The following is an 18052-nucleotide window of genomic DNA, read 5'->3' as shown; positions in this document are numbered from 1 at the left end:
CTAGGATGAATCCCTTTGGGCTAATGCTTGGGACCCTAGGATCAGAAGAAGAGTTCTTGATCCTAACCTAAAAATTAAAAAATCTCTGGATTGGATGCTTTTTTAATCTGATTTCTTCTTTCCCTTTTTTAGTCTGATTTCTAGAGCAGCTTTCTCCCAGATCATAACTGCAAAAAGTCTGTTCGTTCTTGATAAATATTTAAAAGATCATGAAAAAATGAATTTCCTACAACTCATTGCCACCAGAATGACTTTTAGTATCTCAGGTCAATGGGGGAGGATGATGGGAAGAGATGTCACTGATTTGGGGTAGGCAAACAAGGTCGACCTCCTATCACTTCATTCATTCATTCAGTCGACACACATTTACCAAATGTCGACACACGTTTACCAAATGTCGACACACATTTACCGAACAACCACTGTGCCCCAAGCATCTAGGAAGGTCTCCTGGGGAACTACACACTCTTGCACTGCTCCTAGGAGGCGCCCTCTCTTTCCCTTTCTGTTTCTCTCTCTCCTGACATTTCAGGAATCCCAGGGGAAAATGCAAACGCGCCAAGAGAGCCTAACTCAGAGAAAACATGACTAGTTCCAACAGAAACAAACTAGGCCTAAGGTAGGTTTCAGGGAAGGAACTCAGAGGCTGGAAAACCTGGTCTGCCACTGCCCGGGAGGGTCACTTGGACGTTCTGAGCCTTGGTTTTTACCATCTGTAGAATGGGTGGTGTAATAAATTATCCCTAAAGCCCCTTCCAAACTTCAGCTTCTAATTTTCGAAGATCCTAACGAGCCTTTGTGCCGCCAGAGTGCAGAAAAACACTGTTCCCATTACTGCGCGCTGTGCACCCTTAAAAAGCATCGCGTGGTGTGGTCATTCCAAACACAAACATACATACACACACACACACACACACACACACACACACACACACACACACCCCTCAGCCTCCTGCTCCTGATTATGTGTTTAAAGTTCTTAGGGGATCCTAGGTTCGCAGTATAGCTCGCAAGCTATACTGGATCCCAGTATAGCAAGTTTTCTTTAATTTTAGGTAGAATTTGTTCATGCACTACTTTCGCACTGAGTACTGCAGTGGAGTCAGCTTCCTTTCCAAATCCCAGGCAACAAGAAAAATCTTAAGTAAAGACAGAAGCTCTCCGTTGCCTTGGAGAGAGGGTAAGGAGCTAGTAAGGGGCCCCATGATGAAAAGAACCTAAAGCGGGAAACGTTGTGTTTTCCTGCTCAGTCAGAGGGTAATGCTGGCTCCCTAGGGCTATGTCCGGGGTTCTCCAGTCCCACGCCAGGGCTCTGCTTTCCCGACCTTGCTACTGTGATGCCCCGGCCGGGAGGCAGGCGGTGCTCAGGTACAGCTCTGGTGCTAATCCGGGTGCTGCGTGTCAAGCCCGCACAGTGAGGCCTGTGGAGAACTGAGACCCCAGTATCCGCAAGCTCAGCCTACGCAGGATAGCGCTGCCCTCTAGCGACTATAATGGGACATGCAGCGCGGCTGCAGGTTCTAGCGACGGTAGAAATCCGCCCTTTGCAGAGGGCGCAGAGGGCCGGGAAAGCCCTGGGACCTTTTCCCTATGTATGGGACCAGGAACTGTTTATGGTTTCCCCCTAGGTCTAGGAGAGATAGATGCATAGGTGGATTGGATACATCCATGGCAGATGTAAGGTAAGCAGACAATGGGCACCGATGGAAAGGTGGACGACGGATAACTGATGGTTAGGAACACGTTTTGAGGGCTTGCTATAGTGCCAGGCACAAGGCTAAGAGATTTTGTCCATTATTTCATTTGATTCTCTCCAGAACTTTATGAATGGCATATTACCTATGTTCCTATTTTTCAGATAGGGAAACTGAGGCCTCAGGCAATGTAAGCAGCTTGCCACTTAGCAATCTTTTGCAGAGCCAGGAAGCGGGAAAGCGTGTCTTAATGGACAGTCTCAGCCTCCACAGTGTGCCCTCGGCCCCCTCCCGGTGGAGATGTTCCAAGCCCTGGCGTCCCGGGTAGGGGGTCCCTCATCCTTCCCTCCCCACCACACTCCTGGCGCGCTGACATTACACCCGCCCCGGCACCCCCTTCTCACTCATCCAACACCCCCAGGAAACCCTGGACAGCGCTCTCAAGGCAGTGGATCTTCGCCTTGGGAGCCCTGGGGAGCTGGATAAACACGGATCCTCTCCCACAGTGGCTGAAAAGCGCGCAGTGCCGGAACCTGAGGGTTTACCGGCTTCTACGCTTGGCCAAGGGTCTCTCTAACTGGAAAGGTGAAAATTCTGTGCCGAGATTTTAAGATTCCCAGAAAGTTTCAATTGTTAAGTTTCTGTAACCATTAACTGAGCGCCTACTGCGCACCTTGAAGCTGTTAGATGCTGCGGCAAGGAACTCGGAGTCAACTGTGGGGGACAAGCGGGTCGATAAATGACGACATTCCGAACCAGACGGCTGTGCTTGGTGCCCACGGGGACCCCGAGGGGGTCCAGGGAGGAGGCGGGAAAGGGGCAGGTTCATCGGCCCGCTGGGTCTCCAGCACATTCCAGAAGTCTAAGCCAGTCCATCTATCCTTCCAAACGCCTCCACCTCGCTTCCCTCCTTGGAGCCCGCACCCCACGGTGCAATTTCAGTGACTTTATGCGGAGAAACTTGATCCTATCTCACTCTCCCCAAACTTCCTAACTGCCTTGGGTTTGTCACCTGGCCGTGTCGGGAGCCACCGAGCGCCCCCCGTGGCCGTCACCCTCGGTGGGGGAAGCGGCGCGCGGGTACTGGGGGACCGACCCCTCCCGCGAAGGCGTCGGCGCGGGGCTGGCGTAGGGCCTGCGTCAGCTGCAGCCCGCCGGCGATTGGGGAGCGCGCGCCTCCTTCGGTTTGGGGCTAATTATAAAGTGGCTCCAGCCGCCGTTAAGCCCCGGGACGGCGAGGCAGGCGCTCAGAGCCCCGCGGCGACGCTGAGGACCGCGACGGTGAGGCCCACGTCCGCCAGCGCACCCAGGCCCGCTCCTCCCCGACGCCCGTCCTCCTCACCCTTGCCTTCTTCTCTTCCCTCTAGAGTCGTGTCTGGAACCCGGCTTTTCCAATTGGCCTGCTGCATCCGAACAGCGTGAACGTGAGTGAATTTGCCCGAAGCTTGTCTTTGCTGCGCGGGTTTGGGGACGGCTGCCCGCCCTCTTTTCCTTCACATTTCATTGCATGGGTTCCCCAACCGCGTTCTCTGGTTCTTCTTTGTGACCCCAGTCAATGTCCTTCCTCCCCCGGCGCCCGGTCCCTCGCCCTGGTCTGCGGCGTTCTCTCTGGAATCTTGCCCTGGGCCGTGGACGCCCAGGAAAAGAGTTGGGTGCCCCAGGCAGCCTCGCGTTGGGGGCGACCGCGCCATCCCGGGAGCCGCAAGGCGATCTGAGTCGCCTCCAGGTCTACCTGAAAGCTGTTGGCCGGGAGGGCGGGGCCCCAAAAAGGAGCATTCCTGCGGGCTTTTGCTCGACGATCCCCTGCTGAGGCTGTTGTGGCGAGGGTCCTGCAGAGGTACCCGTTCTGCGCCCAGACAGGCTCGAAGCACGCGTCCCTCTTTCCTCGCAGTCCATGGCGTGGTTCCTGAGACTCTGCCCTTGGCTGCTGTTGCTCGGCCCCGGGCTTCTGGCGACAGTGCGGGCAGAATGCAGCCAGGATTGCGCGACGTGCAGCTACCGCCTGGTGCGCCCCGCCGACATCAACTTCCTGGTGAGTGTTGCGCGCGGCGAGTGTTGCGCACCTTGTGAGACAGAGTCTCCGCAACAGTACGCGGACAATCCCAGGCCCACAGCGGGGCGCGTATGGCGATTAGCACCGGGTCGGAACCACAGCGGCGCGAGCCCGTGGTAACCTGGGTGTCTCAGGCGTTCCTGGAACGCTGACTGAAGTCCTGCCGTGGCTGTTAGCTTCGGGGATCCGCGACTATTTGGGGACCGGTAAGGGTAGCGGTGTCGCCACAGAAACCGAGTTTGTTTTAACCCTGGGAATTAGGGAACCCCGAGAAGTGCTCTGTTCAGCACCTCGGAGAGCACTGGGTTCTCTCCTGAGCTGTCAGAAGGAAGATGCTGTCACCCCAACTCCTAACATATCCCAGTTAAGGGCCCCTCCACACGCAGCCATCTTTCCATCTTTCCCGCAAATAATGTAATTTTTTGTTAGTGACGTTTCGGCGCCTTTCTTTAGATTTATGTATCCCAGCTCTCTTAACCTCAGGTCCCTCTTTCCCTACCCTCACCTGTAAACAGGAGAGAGCAAAGGGATGGAAACGGGATACGGGGAGAGGAAGGCGAAATAACCATAGACAGGAAAGAGTTCATAACTGTCTCACTAGCCAGTGATGCTGGAATTCAACTTCTGTTTCGACTGCCCTTTTGTAATAGTAACTAAAACAACAGTTTAATTTGGCTGTGAGAAAGGAACAAGAGAAGTGGCCAGTGTCCAGTGGGTGACAACAGTCCAAAGATACACTACACTACAGGAGGTTGGGAAAGAAAAAGCTGAGGACAAAATCACTTTTCATTCTGATCTTGGTTCCCCATGGGCTCTCGAATCACCTCTGGTGCTCTACTGAGTCTGAATCTCCAACCGCGAGACTCAGGTAGCTTCACTTTTACCAGCTCCCCTGACAATTCCTTTGCATTGCTTTTGAAATTTGTTGAAATTTTGTGATGACTTTAAAAGCTCATAGAGAGTAATGTATTCATCCAAGCTGCTTTGGGTTCCACGTGGAATTGAGGAAATTTTACCTTATGTAGATGTTTGAAATGGGGAGAAAACCAAGGAACAGGTTCCAATTATCTGTGGTATATATTTCAGGTTAAATGTTTGTTTGTTTGACCTGTACTAACTTGGCATTAAAGAGAAGACACATAGGAAGGTTGTATATTTATGAGAAAAGTGTTTCATCTTCAATAGGGGAAACCGTCCCCTTCACCCATCTTTCTTCTTTCTCCTGTAGTCATGAGCTTTTAACCTATGTCTAAAAATTGAGGAAGTGCTACAAATATAAGGATAGATCTTGTGGGTAAAGAATTTTAGGCACAGAAGGAGAAAGAGAAACCCAAAACATGCCATATATAAGACCCCACTTTCTGACCCCATAATTCCCTGTGCCCAGTCACACATATTTTGAGCTTTGCCTGCTCAACATGTGGGGGGCTAAGCCCCCTCCCCTAGCTTTCTCTGCCATCTGAATAAAGGTTATATGGATTCTAGTCTAATTTTTCTAATCACATAGTCTGACCCCAAAATAGTATCAGATTTACTTAAGTTATGTGAGTTAGTGAATTAATATGGCTGACATTTAATAATGCCTATTCAAATGGGTTTTTTTCATATTTAATCTGCTTGATTCACCAAGCTCCCAAATGCTACTAATCTTCCTTTTGCATTGTTGAGGAACTTGAGCAGAGCTCACTGGGTAGCAGCTAGGCCTTCCTTGGGTATCACCTCAAATCTTGACTTCTCTCCTCTCATCTTCCTCTCATCATGTAACAGGATTGTGGGGGAGGAGAAGAGGAAGGCTGCTCTTGCCAGAATTTTCCTCACTGCTTTTTATGCTCTTGTTGTTATCACTTATTACTATTATCATTACTTGAATCCAGGTGATGGAATGGCACATGTAGTATTAGCAACTTGAAAAAAATAGATAATAAGCAGCCATCAATAAAAATAGTCTCATAGAAAGGCATTTTGCATAATAACTGATTTGCATTGGACCCTACATTCAGGGTTGTTATTGTCTCAATGACAAAAGATTTACTTAGTGACTGTCTCACTAGGATTACAGCACTCTGGGACTTTGGCTCAGATGCAAAAGGCATGTGAGAAATGAGGTTGCCTAGCCAAAAATATGTAGTGAAATCAATGTTAACAAATATTTATTGAGCTTCAACCATGTGAAAGACACTTATGATTGGCACCGTGGTGGATGCAGAGATGAGCAGCCATGCTATGGCTGATGTCCAAATAGAATTTCCCATCTAATGTGATTTTGACCATACCACACAAAGTGTGATAAATACCACAAAACAGGCATACATGGCTATAGGAGCCATCAGTTAACATCGCTGCCTTAGTAGGAGTGCATTATTCTGGTATTTGTTACTATTTGGTTTTGAAGGAATCTCATATCACATACATTTAAAAGTCTTTTAGTATTAGTATGCAAAATATTCAACATTAATTTTTAACAACAAGATCACTTAGATACAATTTTAGAATGGAAATAGTATTGCCCCTTAAACATCTTAAGCTTTTAATGGTGTTTTGATTTCTTCATCATATGTCGGGAATAAAATAAGACATTTTAATTATTAATAGATCATCTTTAGATTCTTATGTAGTTATATATTTAATCTTCTCAGACACAAAGCTTAAATACACATTAAGAACTTGCTAAATATGTGCCCTCAAGATTTTGTTGCACTAATAAAATGCTTTCTTTCACTGTGAAAATAATATATGTGTATTTAACATCACTTAATATACCAGTATATTTTTAAATATCAAGAAAGAGCCTGGCCTTTCTGTCTAAATTAAAGGTCTGTAACCTGGGCAGTCTATAAGTAGATTTCAGAGGGCTATAAAAAACTCCTGAAATGCTAAGAAACATCATGCGTGTTTTGTAAATGTTCACATATTAGTACTCTATCATACCCAAGTGATCTGTTAAATAGAAAAAAAATCTTAACAAGGTCATTCGAATGTGTAGACTTACAATGATTTTGAATTTAGTATTTGTATAAGAAAAAGGAAAGAATGTATACTGATGATTCTTATTTTATCAAATACCATGATTTCCATTGGAAAATACTTTTTCTGTACAACAGTGACTAAATGTGAAGAAAATAAACATGAATAATTTGTGCACTTGCATTTGTATAATTTTATATCTGACCTCATCATTACAGACATTTTGTTCAAGATAATAAAGTCTGTTGTATCCAGCAAGGAAAAAAGGAAAAAACAAAAAGATCTGTACTTTCAACAAATTAGCAAATTAATAAGAATGCAAATAATTCATAAGATTTAAATTGAGTTTTTAGGATGTCTGTCTTTATAAACTTTTTTGAAATTGTTGTTTTTCTTTGAAGATTGAAAGTATTTGCAGGAATATTAGATACCATTTTAGGTAAAATATTAACACAAGAAAGCAATTGACCCTTATGTTATTAATATTGATTTTATCTGTAAGACAAGAAGATAAAAGGAATTTTGAGGAAATATCCCTGATTAGGTAATAAAAATTTCTCCTTTTTGGTTAAAAAAATCTTAAACAAAATTATATCAGAAGTGGAAAATTATCGAGTGAAATTAAATTGTGAAAGCAGTCAATCTAAGTTAAAAGTAGGTGAAAAAAAATTTTTTAAAAATTCTTTAAAATTTCTATGGCTTTAAAATCCAAAGGCAGATTCCTAACTGGATTCAGTTAACCACCCCCGCACTTTCCCCTTTCCAAATTTTGTTTCATTTGCATGCTCAGCCTTATGAAAAGTTGTGATAAGAGATTGGAGATGACCTTATTGTAATAAGGGAGTTATTATGTCAAAGCAAGCATATTTTGGTCCACAAAAGTTCATTTACTTAATGAAATCAGAGAAGCCTCTTTTTATCATTACATCAAATTGTTTTCCCAGGCTTGCATAATGGAATGTCAAGGAAAACTGCCTTCTCTGAAAATTTGGGAAACCTGCAAGGAGCTCCTGCAGCTGTCCAAACCAGAGCTTCCTCAAGATGGCACCGGCACCCTCAGAGAAAACAGCAAACCAGAAGAGAGCCATTTGCTAGCCAAAAGGTATGGGGGCTTCATGAAAAGGTATGGAGGCTTCATGAAGAAAATGGATGAGCTTTATCCCATGGAGCCAGAAGAAGAGGCCAATGGAAGTGAGATCCTCGCCAAGCGGTATGGGGGCTTCATGAAGAAGGATGCAGAGGAGGATGACTCGCTGGCCAATTCCTCAGACCTGCTGAAAGAGCTTCTGGAAACAGGGGACAACCGAGAGCATAGCCACCACCAGGATGGCAGTGATAATGAGGAAGAAGTTAGCAAGAGATATGGGGGCTTCATGAGAGGCTTAAAGAGAAGCCCCCAACTGGAAGATGAAGCCAAAGAGCTGCAGAAGCGATATGGGGGCTTCATGAGAAGAGTGGGCCGCCCAGAGTGGTGGATGGACTACCAGAAACGGTATGGAGGCTTCCTGAAGCGCTTTGCCGAGGCTCTGCCCTCCAACGAAGAAGGGGAAAGTTACTCCAAAGAAGTTCCCGAAATGGAAAAAAGATATGGAGGATTTATGAGATTTTAATACCCTTTCCCACCAGTGGCCCCAGGCCCCAGCAAGCCTCCCTCCATCCTCCAGTGAGAAACTGTTGATGGTGTTTTATTGTCATGTGTTTGTTGCTTGCCTTGTATAGTTGACTTCATTGTCTGGATAACTGTACAACCTGAAAACTGTCATTTCAGGTTCTGTGCTCTTTTTGGAGTCCTTAAGCTCAGTATTGGTCTGTTGCAGCTATCTCTTTTTCATGCTAAAATAGTTTTTGTTATCTTGTCTCTTATTTTTGACAAACATCAATAAATGCTTACTTGTATATAGAGATAATAAACCTATTACCCCAAGTGCATAATATCCTTGTAAGTCCCTTTTTCTCCAAGGCTCTCATTTACCTTTGGTTTTCCACATCAATCCTAGACTCAGGAACAGTAGAACCATCTGCTTTTGACGTAATAATCATGGTCCTTCTCTTTCAGCCAAGGTCGCAAAAACATTTTTTATTTAATTCCTCATATATGAAATCTTAGATGAGTAAACACACGGGAGCAAAATAAAATGTATTTTCACTCTCATTTCTGGAAATCAGATACATGAAGAAAACCCAAAGCCTAATAAAGGAGCCAGCTATGCCCTCATTACACACACACACACACACACACACACACACACACACTTGCATTTACATCAGATGTGTATGTCTTCTTCAGTAAAGTATTTTAGAAGCTAGTAAGAAATTAAAGATAATTTAATCCAATTTTACAAATGAAGAAAGGGAAGCCAAGAAAGGTTGTGTAGTTGGCCCAAAGTTTCCCAGCAGTTGAAGGATAAAAACAGGATTAAAACCCCAAACTTTTTGTGCCCAGTCAGTATCCTTTTCACTGCAGTTCCTTATCTCCTATCCAGGTCACTAGTAAGAATTGTAAGAACGTGGAACTACATCTTAGTCACCATTGTACACCTCTACACTATGACTGTAGCAGATTCTCCAATATTGGATGAATGGATATATGTGTGATGAATGAATGAATTTGGTGACCAGATAATGAGGAGAGAGATTGTGAGTGTTTGTAAGGTAAATCCCCAAAACACAAGGTGCTTATGACTACTTCATATTAATGAGACAACACTCAGATATAAGAAATGTAACTTTTCTTCATTTTACTAACTGAAACAACATACAGCTCAACCCCTATTCACTAAATCATTTTTCCAGGACCCCCACCAACCCTTTCTTTTGTGTTTTTCAAAACATTGCAATTTAGCAACTCAGGAAAGTGGGGGATGAGCCTCTGGTCTGCAGTCCACCAAGGTTGCTGCCCAGATGCTCACTGTGCAAGCCTGTGTGCCCCATCTGATAAGGCAGCTGCACTGTGCTTGGCAGTTTGTTCTCTATGTACAGCCCCACGAGGGCTCGCAGGACATTCGCATGATCATGCTGTTGGGAGACCCATCTCCCAGAATTAGTGCAAGGAATCACAGGGCCCCACACTCACAGAGCCCCAACTCCATCAACCTTCCTGATCCTTGGCAAAGCCCCGGAGGAAAAAAGATAATGCAATTATTATTGATAAGATAATACCATTATCTCACAATGGTACAATATGTATACCTACATATCTCATACAATATGTGCGAGAAAATAACACAAGTTCACCATCAGACAAATACATCTTTTAAAGCAAGCACAGTTCTTTCTTTTATTTCCCTTTTTTTTTTTTTTAAGAGATGGGGGCTCACTTGGTTGCCCAGGCTGGAGTGCAATGGCTAGCGCACTGCAGCCTCGACTTCCCAGCCCCAAGCGATCCTCCCGCTTCAGCTTCCCAAAATGCTGGAATTACAGGCGTGAGCCACCACGCCTGGCCAAGTACAGTTTTTTATCTAGGAGGCTTTCTTCTCTTTTGCGGAAGAGGTGTAGACTGGGCTAAGGCACTCATGGTAGTTAACAGACCGTTGCTTGCGGCTCCATTTCACCCCCCGTCCCCCAACGCCCCTCCCTCCCCCACACGCCCGTCGCCTCCGCCAAGGGCTGCACGATGCTGGGGGTGGGACAGCCTCACACACTTGCAGTTCCTCATCTCTCTCATGTCTGGCGTAGAATCGGGAACCTAGAGGATGCTTCAAAATTGCCCAGGGGAGGAAGGAACAGAGGAGAGGGGTTGGGACACGAGGAAAGGCGGAAGGGGCAATCGGAGATGACTCCTCTCCAGGCGGCGGAGCGATGCCAACCAAGGCTGTGCGCCCACCCCGGGCATTACAGGACGCAGGACTCCCTCCTCCAGACGTCCTCAGCAGTAAGTACCGGCGGTCGTCCACAAATCTTGACTCGAGGGGGCTGCGGAGGCCTCACTCTCCAAATTTCTCCTGACCTGTCTGGCCTTAAATTTGAAATTCCAGCATTAGAAGTTTGCTTTCCAACTTTTAAGGGCTTTGATGCTTTTAAGAATTTCCTATTTAAATTCTGAGGGGCCCAGGCCCCCTGGGTTGCTATTCTAAGGGCCGCTAGCCGGACTCTTGACTGTGGCACTCAGTGCATACTCAGCGCAAATGTCTGAGTTCTGAAAACACGAGACAGGCTAAGGTGGGGACTAACCTAGGACTAGGACTTAGGGTGAGATGAACCCAAAGCCGCCGCTGACTTGAGAGGGTCTCAGAGAAAACCACGTGGAACGAGAAGAAGGAAGACCTACAACCTGCAGAGGGCGCTGCTGCTCCATTCCGCGCTCTCCCGGAGCTGGGGCTCGTTCCCACCCACTCAGGCCTCCCACTGCTACCACCAAGCCTGTGCCCGCCTCTGGGCTCCCTCTGAGAGTTCATTTGTGAGCTCTGGGGCCAGGCGGCCTGCATCGAAATCCCAGCTAGCTGTGTGAACTGCAGCTCTCCCTGCCTTGGTTTCTCCTCTGTGCCTCATTCAGTTGTTGTGATAAGTAAAATGTGTTAGGGTGTAGAGTCCTTAAGCCAGGGCCAGCGCACAGCAGCACTTACAGGGTTAGCAGCCATGATTGCTCTTCCACATGGATCTTGGGCTCCCCCGCCCCGCCCCCCGCACACACCCACTTCACCCCTGGGTCTTTCAGATATTAGATACCATCCATGAGCCTCCATCCTGGTCACCAGGCAGGGGGCTCCTTTCCTGACAGTTTTATCCCATGAGGCAGAAACTGCTTGCAAAGCCACCTCACACTCATCTTCACTTTTTTGGTTTCCTATTACAAACCTGGAAAACTCGTGTAATCAAAGAGTTATCCACGTGTCATTCTGCATTTATCCAAACCACAGAAGGTCCAACACCAAGAGCGAACCCTAATGTAGACTATGGCCACTCGGTAATAATGATGTGTCAGTGCAGGTTCATCAACCCTAACAACTGGACCTCTCTGGCGGGGGCCTATTGATCATGTGGGAGGCTGTGCATGTGCCGGGACAGGGAGCATAGATGAAATCTCTGTACCTGCCACTCAATTCTGCTGTGAACCTAAAACTGGTCTGAGAGACAGGAGAGAGAGTCCAAAAATAAAACACATGAAGACTCTGAGCCTTGAGCTAAAACGATTTCTTAGGAGAAGATAGGGGAGGGGTGTAAAGCTTTGGCCATTTTTATTTATGCGTTTGTTTTCCTTCTTTTCCTGAAATGTACAGAAGCACCCCCGTGTAGATCAATTCATTCATTCAACCAATGAATATTTGATGGAAGAGGCTCCGAATGGAAGGAAGAGCCAGTGCAATGCCTCAAAATGGAGACATGGTGGATTAGTGGAGAAGCAGCAGGATTTGTGAAGCCTTGGACAAGGGCTTAGGGTTTTATTCTCATTATGATAGAAAATTATTCAAGGCTGAGAGCAGGAGAGTGGCAGGATATACTGACATATTTAAACCTCACTGTCTCCCACAAAGAACAAATTTTATCTCTCCTCATTCTCCTGAGAGAAGAATATACTACTTATCTGCCATCATTCTGCATCCGTCAAAACATCTGGGTTTACCTGGAAAAAAAATTCTATAAAACTTTCAGTGTTTTCTAATAAAAATGCAATGAATACATTTTCTTTATCAATGCCTATGCTAAAAATCAGAACTCACAGGGCTCGCCAATAGCTTTGAGAATGAAAAATACAAACAAAACAAAACATGCAATTATATTATTGGCCAGGCACGTGTGTCTCTGCAGGGAGTGCAAAACTCACATCTGCAGGGGAGGTTAGCAATAGCCTAAACACACCCATCCATGTCTCATGCTTATCCTTCTTCTCTTACCTTTTTATCAGGTATAACATAAACACAAAGAGTTCCACACATCATGAGGGCACTTCTCACTGAATTGCTGCGAAGGAAACATTCCCATGAACCACCCTCCAGGGCGAGAAAGAGAGTATCACCAGCACCTCAAAAACCCCACTCGTGGCCCCTCCAGATAACCATTCTTCCCTTCTGCCCAAGGTGACCACCCTCAGGACTTTGAAAATCATGGATTAGTTCACCTGTTTTTAAATTTTATAGACATGGAAACACACTTCCCCCCGACTCCCATCTATTTGGCTCCATATTGGATTTGTGAGATTCATCCATGGTGTTGCATATCGACGTGGTTCATTATTTTTATTGCCACAGAGTATTCCAATTTTATGAAAATACAACAGTTCCATTTCATTGCTTGTGGATGCCTGGATGGTTTCCAGGTTTTGGTTATTGCAAATAATGCTGTTGTAATTGTATGCACTTTATTTTGCCACTTTTTTTCACTTCATGTATCTTGGCAATATTTCCACATCAACATGTGAGTCTACCTGATGCACTTTAACTACTGCATGGAATTGTGCCATGTATATGCTTTGGGTTTATTCTTAATAACTCCACTAGCAATTAGTATTTTTCACATTACAAACAGTGCTTCAGTAAACATCCTCCACTGTGTCTCTTAGCATACATGACACATTTCTCCTGGGTACTTAACTGAGAGCAGACTTGCCAGATCATAGGGTATACATATATCCAACTGTCGTTTATAGTGCCTGAAAGCTTTAAAGAGTTTGTACTAGGCTGGGTGCGGTGGCTCTCACCTGCAATCCCAGCACTTTGGGAGGCCAAGGTAGGTGGATCACCTGAGGTTGGGAGTTCGAGACCAGCCTGGCCAATATGGTGAAACCCAGTTTCTACTAAAAATACAAAGTATTAGCTGGGCGTAGTGGTGTGCACCTGTAATCCCAGCTACTCAGGAGGCTGAGGTAGGAGAATCACTTGAACCCAGGAGGTGGAGGTTGCAGTGAGCCAAGATTGTGCCTTTGCACTCCAGCCTGAGCAACAAGAGCGAAACTCGGTCTCGGAAAAAAAAAAAAAAAGAATTTGTACTATTTTGGACTTCTACTTGCCGTGTAGCCCACCAGTACTTCATATTGTCAGTCTTTTTAAAGTAGGCCATTCTGTTTTCATTTACATTTCCCTAATTACTAGTGAGATCAAGCATCATTTCGTATGTTAATTGATCATTTGGATATCCTTACTGTTTTGTTTTTCAAATGTGTTTTTCAGGGTACATATCTGAATGATTTTCTGTTCTGCAGTGAATTGCCTTAGACCCATCAAATGCATGAGTTCTTTAAGCTATAAATTGCCTTCAAGAATCATTTTTCATCACCTTGTTACAATCCACACAAGCCTATCCATCACCCTGACTATAGACTGACTCCATGACAATGCTAATTTGTCATTTACTGCCTAGTAAAATACTGGATACGCTTTCTGTTTTTCCTTCCAGCTTTTGTGTTTAGAAGTCCTGAGTGGAGTGTTGGGGTTAGAACAGCCCTCTCCCATAGTCAGCCTTACCATTCTGCCAGTCTCCTTGCAGACTCCTTGGGATTAGGACAACTGGGCAGGTCCTCCCAGGACCTTCCCCAGCAAGGTGAGGAGCACATCCCACTTCTAAGGGATTCACAGGTTTTGACAACTGAGTCATTTCAAGGAGCCACTCCATCCCAGGCCCACAGTGAGGCACCCCCTTCCCTCAGCCACTAGGCTTTAGTCTCTCGCCTCGCCCCTGGGGTTTCTTGTTGCTCTCTTCCCTAGAGAACTCTGGAGGACCTCAGGCAGACCCTTTGCTGGCCACCACCTTGCTTAGTCTCATTTTGATATTGATCTAGAAAGAAATCGGAAGGGAGAGGGAGTTGTAGACATGAAAGAGCTAAATTTCTAAAATTCCTCTTTCAATTTATCAATCAAGTAGAATACTAGATCTTCAAAGTATCCAGAAAGGACTGAGTAGAGGATCGGCCATGAAGAAGGCACACAATTTGAAATCAACAGTGAGGTGATAGGAGAGGCCACTCTTGTTAAAGAATTGTCTGGCGGGATGGAGACTTAGGTGAATTTGGAACTAGCAATAGAGAATTTGCTCAGAAAGTCATTATTTCCTTTTCGTTACGCAAATTACTAACTGAATAAATAATTATGGAGCATATACTATAGGCTAGGGGTTCCCAGTCCCCGGGCCACAGACCAGTACTGGTCCATGGCCTGGTAGGAACCCAGCTGCACAACAAGAGGCGAATGACAGGCTAGTAAGCATTATAGCTTGAGCTCCGCCTCCTGTCAGGTCAGCAGCAGCATCTGATTCTCATAGGAGTGCAAACCAACCCTACTGTGAACTGTGTATGTGAGAGATCTAGGTTGCACACTCCTTATGAGAATGTAACTAATGCCTGATGATCTGAGGTGGAACAGTGTCATCCGGAAACCACCCCACCCCAGTCCATGGAAAAATTGTCTTCCACAAAACTGGCCCTTGATGCCAAAAAGGTTGGGGACCACTACTATAGGCCATGCACTATCCTCAGCTCAGAAGCTACTGAAAATAAAAGTCCACCCGATTATCTGCTTTCTCAAAATTTACATTCTATGGGTAGAGTGAGACAATGAACAACAAGTAAACAAGGTGATTTTGGGTAGTTCTAAGTGCCATAATTGTTCTTCATAACAATGCTTAAATGCAGATTTATACAGTGTTATTGGTGAAATTCCTCTTTCACCTTCTGTAACCCCCACAGAAGTAACCACTGTTAACAGTTTGGTGCTTAATCTAAATATATTGTTTTTATTAATGAATACACACACATGCATTCACGAACACACACACACACAGAGTTTTATTTTTGTTTTTAACACAAATAAAATAATTCTGTACACTTTATTCTGCCACCTTTTTTTTCCACTTCGTATATGTTGGCAACATTTCCACATCAACTTGTGAGTCTACCTGATGCTCTTTAACTACTGCATGGAATTGTGTCATATATGTGCTTTGGGTTTGTTTTTAACAACTCCACTAGTAATTAATTTTTTCATGTTACAAACAGTGCTTCAGTAAACATCCTTATAAATACATATGCACTATATATCCCATTCTATGTAAAAGGCACCTGTGTGTGTGTGTAGTAATGGTAGTAGTAGTAATACATATTGCAAATATTCCATAGGATTAACTTTTAAAAGTAGAATTGCTGGATCACCTTTATGTTAAAAACCCTCCACAAACTAGGCATTGAAGAAACATACTTCAAAATAATAAGAGCTATTTATGACAAATCCACAGCCAGCATCATACTGAGTAAGCAAAAGCTGGAAATGTTCCCTGCCTGAAAACCAGAACAAGACAAGGACGTCTTCCCTTACCACTCCTGTTCAACATACTACTGGAAGTCCTAGCCAGAGCAATCAGGCAAGAGAAAGAAATAAAAGGCATTGAAATTTTTAAAAGTGAAGTCAAACTATCCCTGTCTGCAGGCAATATGACTCTACACCTAGAAAAGCCCATAGTCTTTGCCCAAAAGCTCCTTGATCTGATAAACAACTTCAGCAAAGTTTCAGGATGCAAAATCAATGTACAAAAATCAGTGGTGCCAGGCGTGGTGGCTCAGGGCTGTAATCCCAGCACTTTGGGAGGCTGAGGCAGGCAGATCACGAGGTCAGCAGTTTCAGATCAGCCTGACCAACATGGTGAAACCCTGTCTCTACTAAAAATAAAAAAATTAGCTGGGCATGGTGGCACATGCCTGTAATCCCAGCTACTCAGGAGGCTGAAGCAGGAGAATCTCTTGAACCCAGGAGGCAGAGGTTGCAGTGAGCCAAGATCGTGCCACTGTACTCCAGCCTGGGTGACACAGTGAGACTCTGTCTCAAACAAACAAACAAACAAACAAACAAACAAAAAATCAGTGGCATTCCTATACATCAACAACATCCAAACTGAGAGCCAAATCAAGAATGCCATCCCATTCATAATATCCACAAAAACAATAAAATACCAAATAATACAGCTAACTAGGCAGGTAAAAGGTGTCTACAATGAGAATTACAAAACACTGCTGAAAGAAATCAGAGAGGACACAAACAAATGAAAAAAAAATTCCATGCTCATGGATAGGAAGAATCAATATTGTTAAAATGGCCATGGTACCCAAAGCAATTTACAGATTTAGTGCTATTTCTATCAAACTACCAACAACAGTCTTAATAAAATTAGAAAAAAGTATTTTAAAATTCGTATGGAACCAAAAAGAGCCTTACTAGCCAAGGCAATACTAAGCAAAAAGAACAAAGCTGTAGGCATTGCATTACTCAACTTCAAACTATACTGAAAGGCACAGTAACCAAAACAGCATGATCGTGGTACAAAAACAGATGCATAGACCAATGGAACAGAATAGAAATCCCAGAAATAATTCTGCCCATCTACAGCCATCTGATCTTCCACAAAGTCAACAAAAACAAGCAGTGAGGAAAGGACTCCCTATTCAATAAGTGGTGCTGAGATGACTGGCTAGTCACATGCAGAAAATTGAAACTGGACATCTTCATTAACCATATACAAAAATCAACTCCAGATGGATTAAAGCCTTAAAGATAAAACCTAAAATTATGAAAACTTTGGAAGATAATCTAAGAAACACCATTCTGGACATAGGATCTGGCAAAGATTTTATGAGGAAGACACTAAAAGCAATTGCAACAACAACAAATTGACAAATGGGACCTAATTAAAGAGGTTTTGCACAGCCATAAACAGACAGCCTACAGAATGGGAGAACATATTTGCAAACTATGCATATGACAAAAGTAACTATCAAGAGAGTAAACCAGCAGAATGGGAGAAAATATTTGCAAACTTTGCATCCAGCAAAGGCTTAGTGTCCAGAATCTGTAAGGAACTTAAACAAATCAGCAAGCAAAAAACAGCCTCATTAAAATGTGGACAAAGAGCATGAACAGATACTTCTCAAAAGAAGACATACGTGAAGCCAACAAGCATATGAAAACATGTTCAACATAACTAGTCATTAGAGAAATGCAAATCAAAACCACAATGAGTTACCATCTCACACCAGAATGACTATTACTAAAAAGTCAAAAAATAACAGATGCCAACAAGGTTGCAAAGAAAAGGGAATGCTGATATACTGCTGGTGGGAACATAAATTAGTTCAGCCATTGTGAAAAGTAGTTTTGCGATTTTTCAAAGAACTCAAAGAACTCAAAGCAGAATTACCTTTCAACCCTTAGATGCTATCTTTCCTCTCTTTTGCAATAGATAAAAGTAACTACAGGCTCTGGAACTGGACTGCCTAGGTTACAATGTTGGCATTCCAACAACTAACTGTGTAATCTTAGGCAAGTTACCTAATCTTTAGTGTGCTAAATGGCATGATAATATTACCTAAATTATGTTTGTTGTGAGAGAAATTTGGCTACATTGAAACTATGTTCCAAAAGTAGAA

The 18052-nt window shown here is 44.3% G+C and overlaps 1 protein-coding gene across 1 annotated transcript; it reads left to right on the top strand.

Annotated features, from left to right (window-relative positions):
* The first annotated feature begins 2922 nt into the window (after positions 1-2922).
* On the top strand, positions 2923-8640 carry PENK (proenkephalin). The gene is made up of 4 exons (XM_015145390.3): positions 2923-2975; positions 3062-3118; positions 3586-3726; positions 7656-8640. The coding sequence occupies exons 3-4, from the start codon at positions 3589-3591 to the stop codon at positions 8319-8321; spliced, it is 804 nt and encodes a 267-aa protein (XP_015000876.1). The 5' UTR covers positions 2923-2975; positions 3062-3118; positions 3586-3588; the 3' UTR covers positions 8322-8640.
* The last annotated feature ends 9412 nt before the right edge of the window (positions 8641-18052 follow it).

This window comes from Macaca mulatta, chromosome 8 (genome assembly GCF_049350105.2).
Source record: "Macaca mulatta isolate MMU2019108-1 chromosome 8, T2T-MMU8v2.0, whole genome shotgun sequence".
In the NCBI taxonomy this organism is placed as follows: domain Eukaryota; kingdom Metazoa; phylum Chordata; class Mammalia; order Primates; family Cercopithecidae; genus Macaca; species Macaca mulatta.
This window is presented reverse-complemented; position numbering and strand designations above follow the sequence as displayed.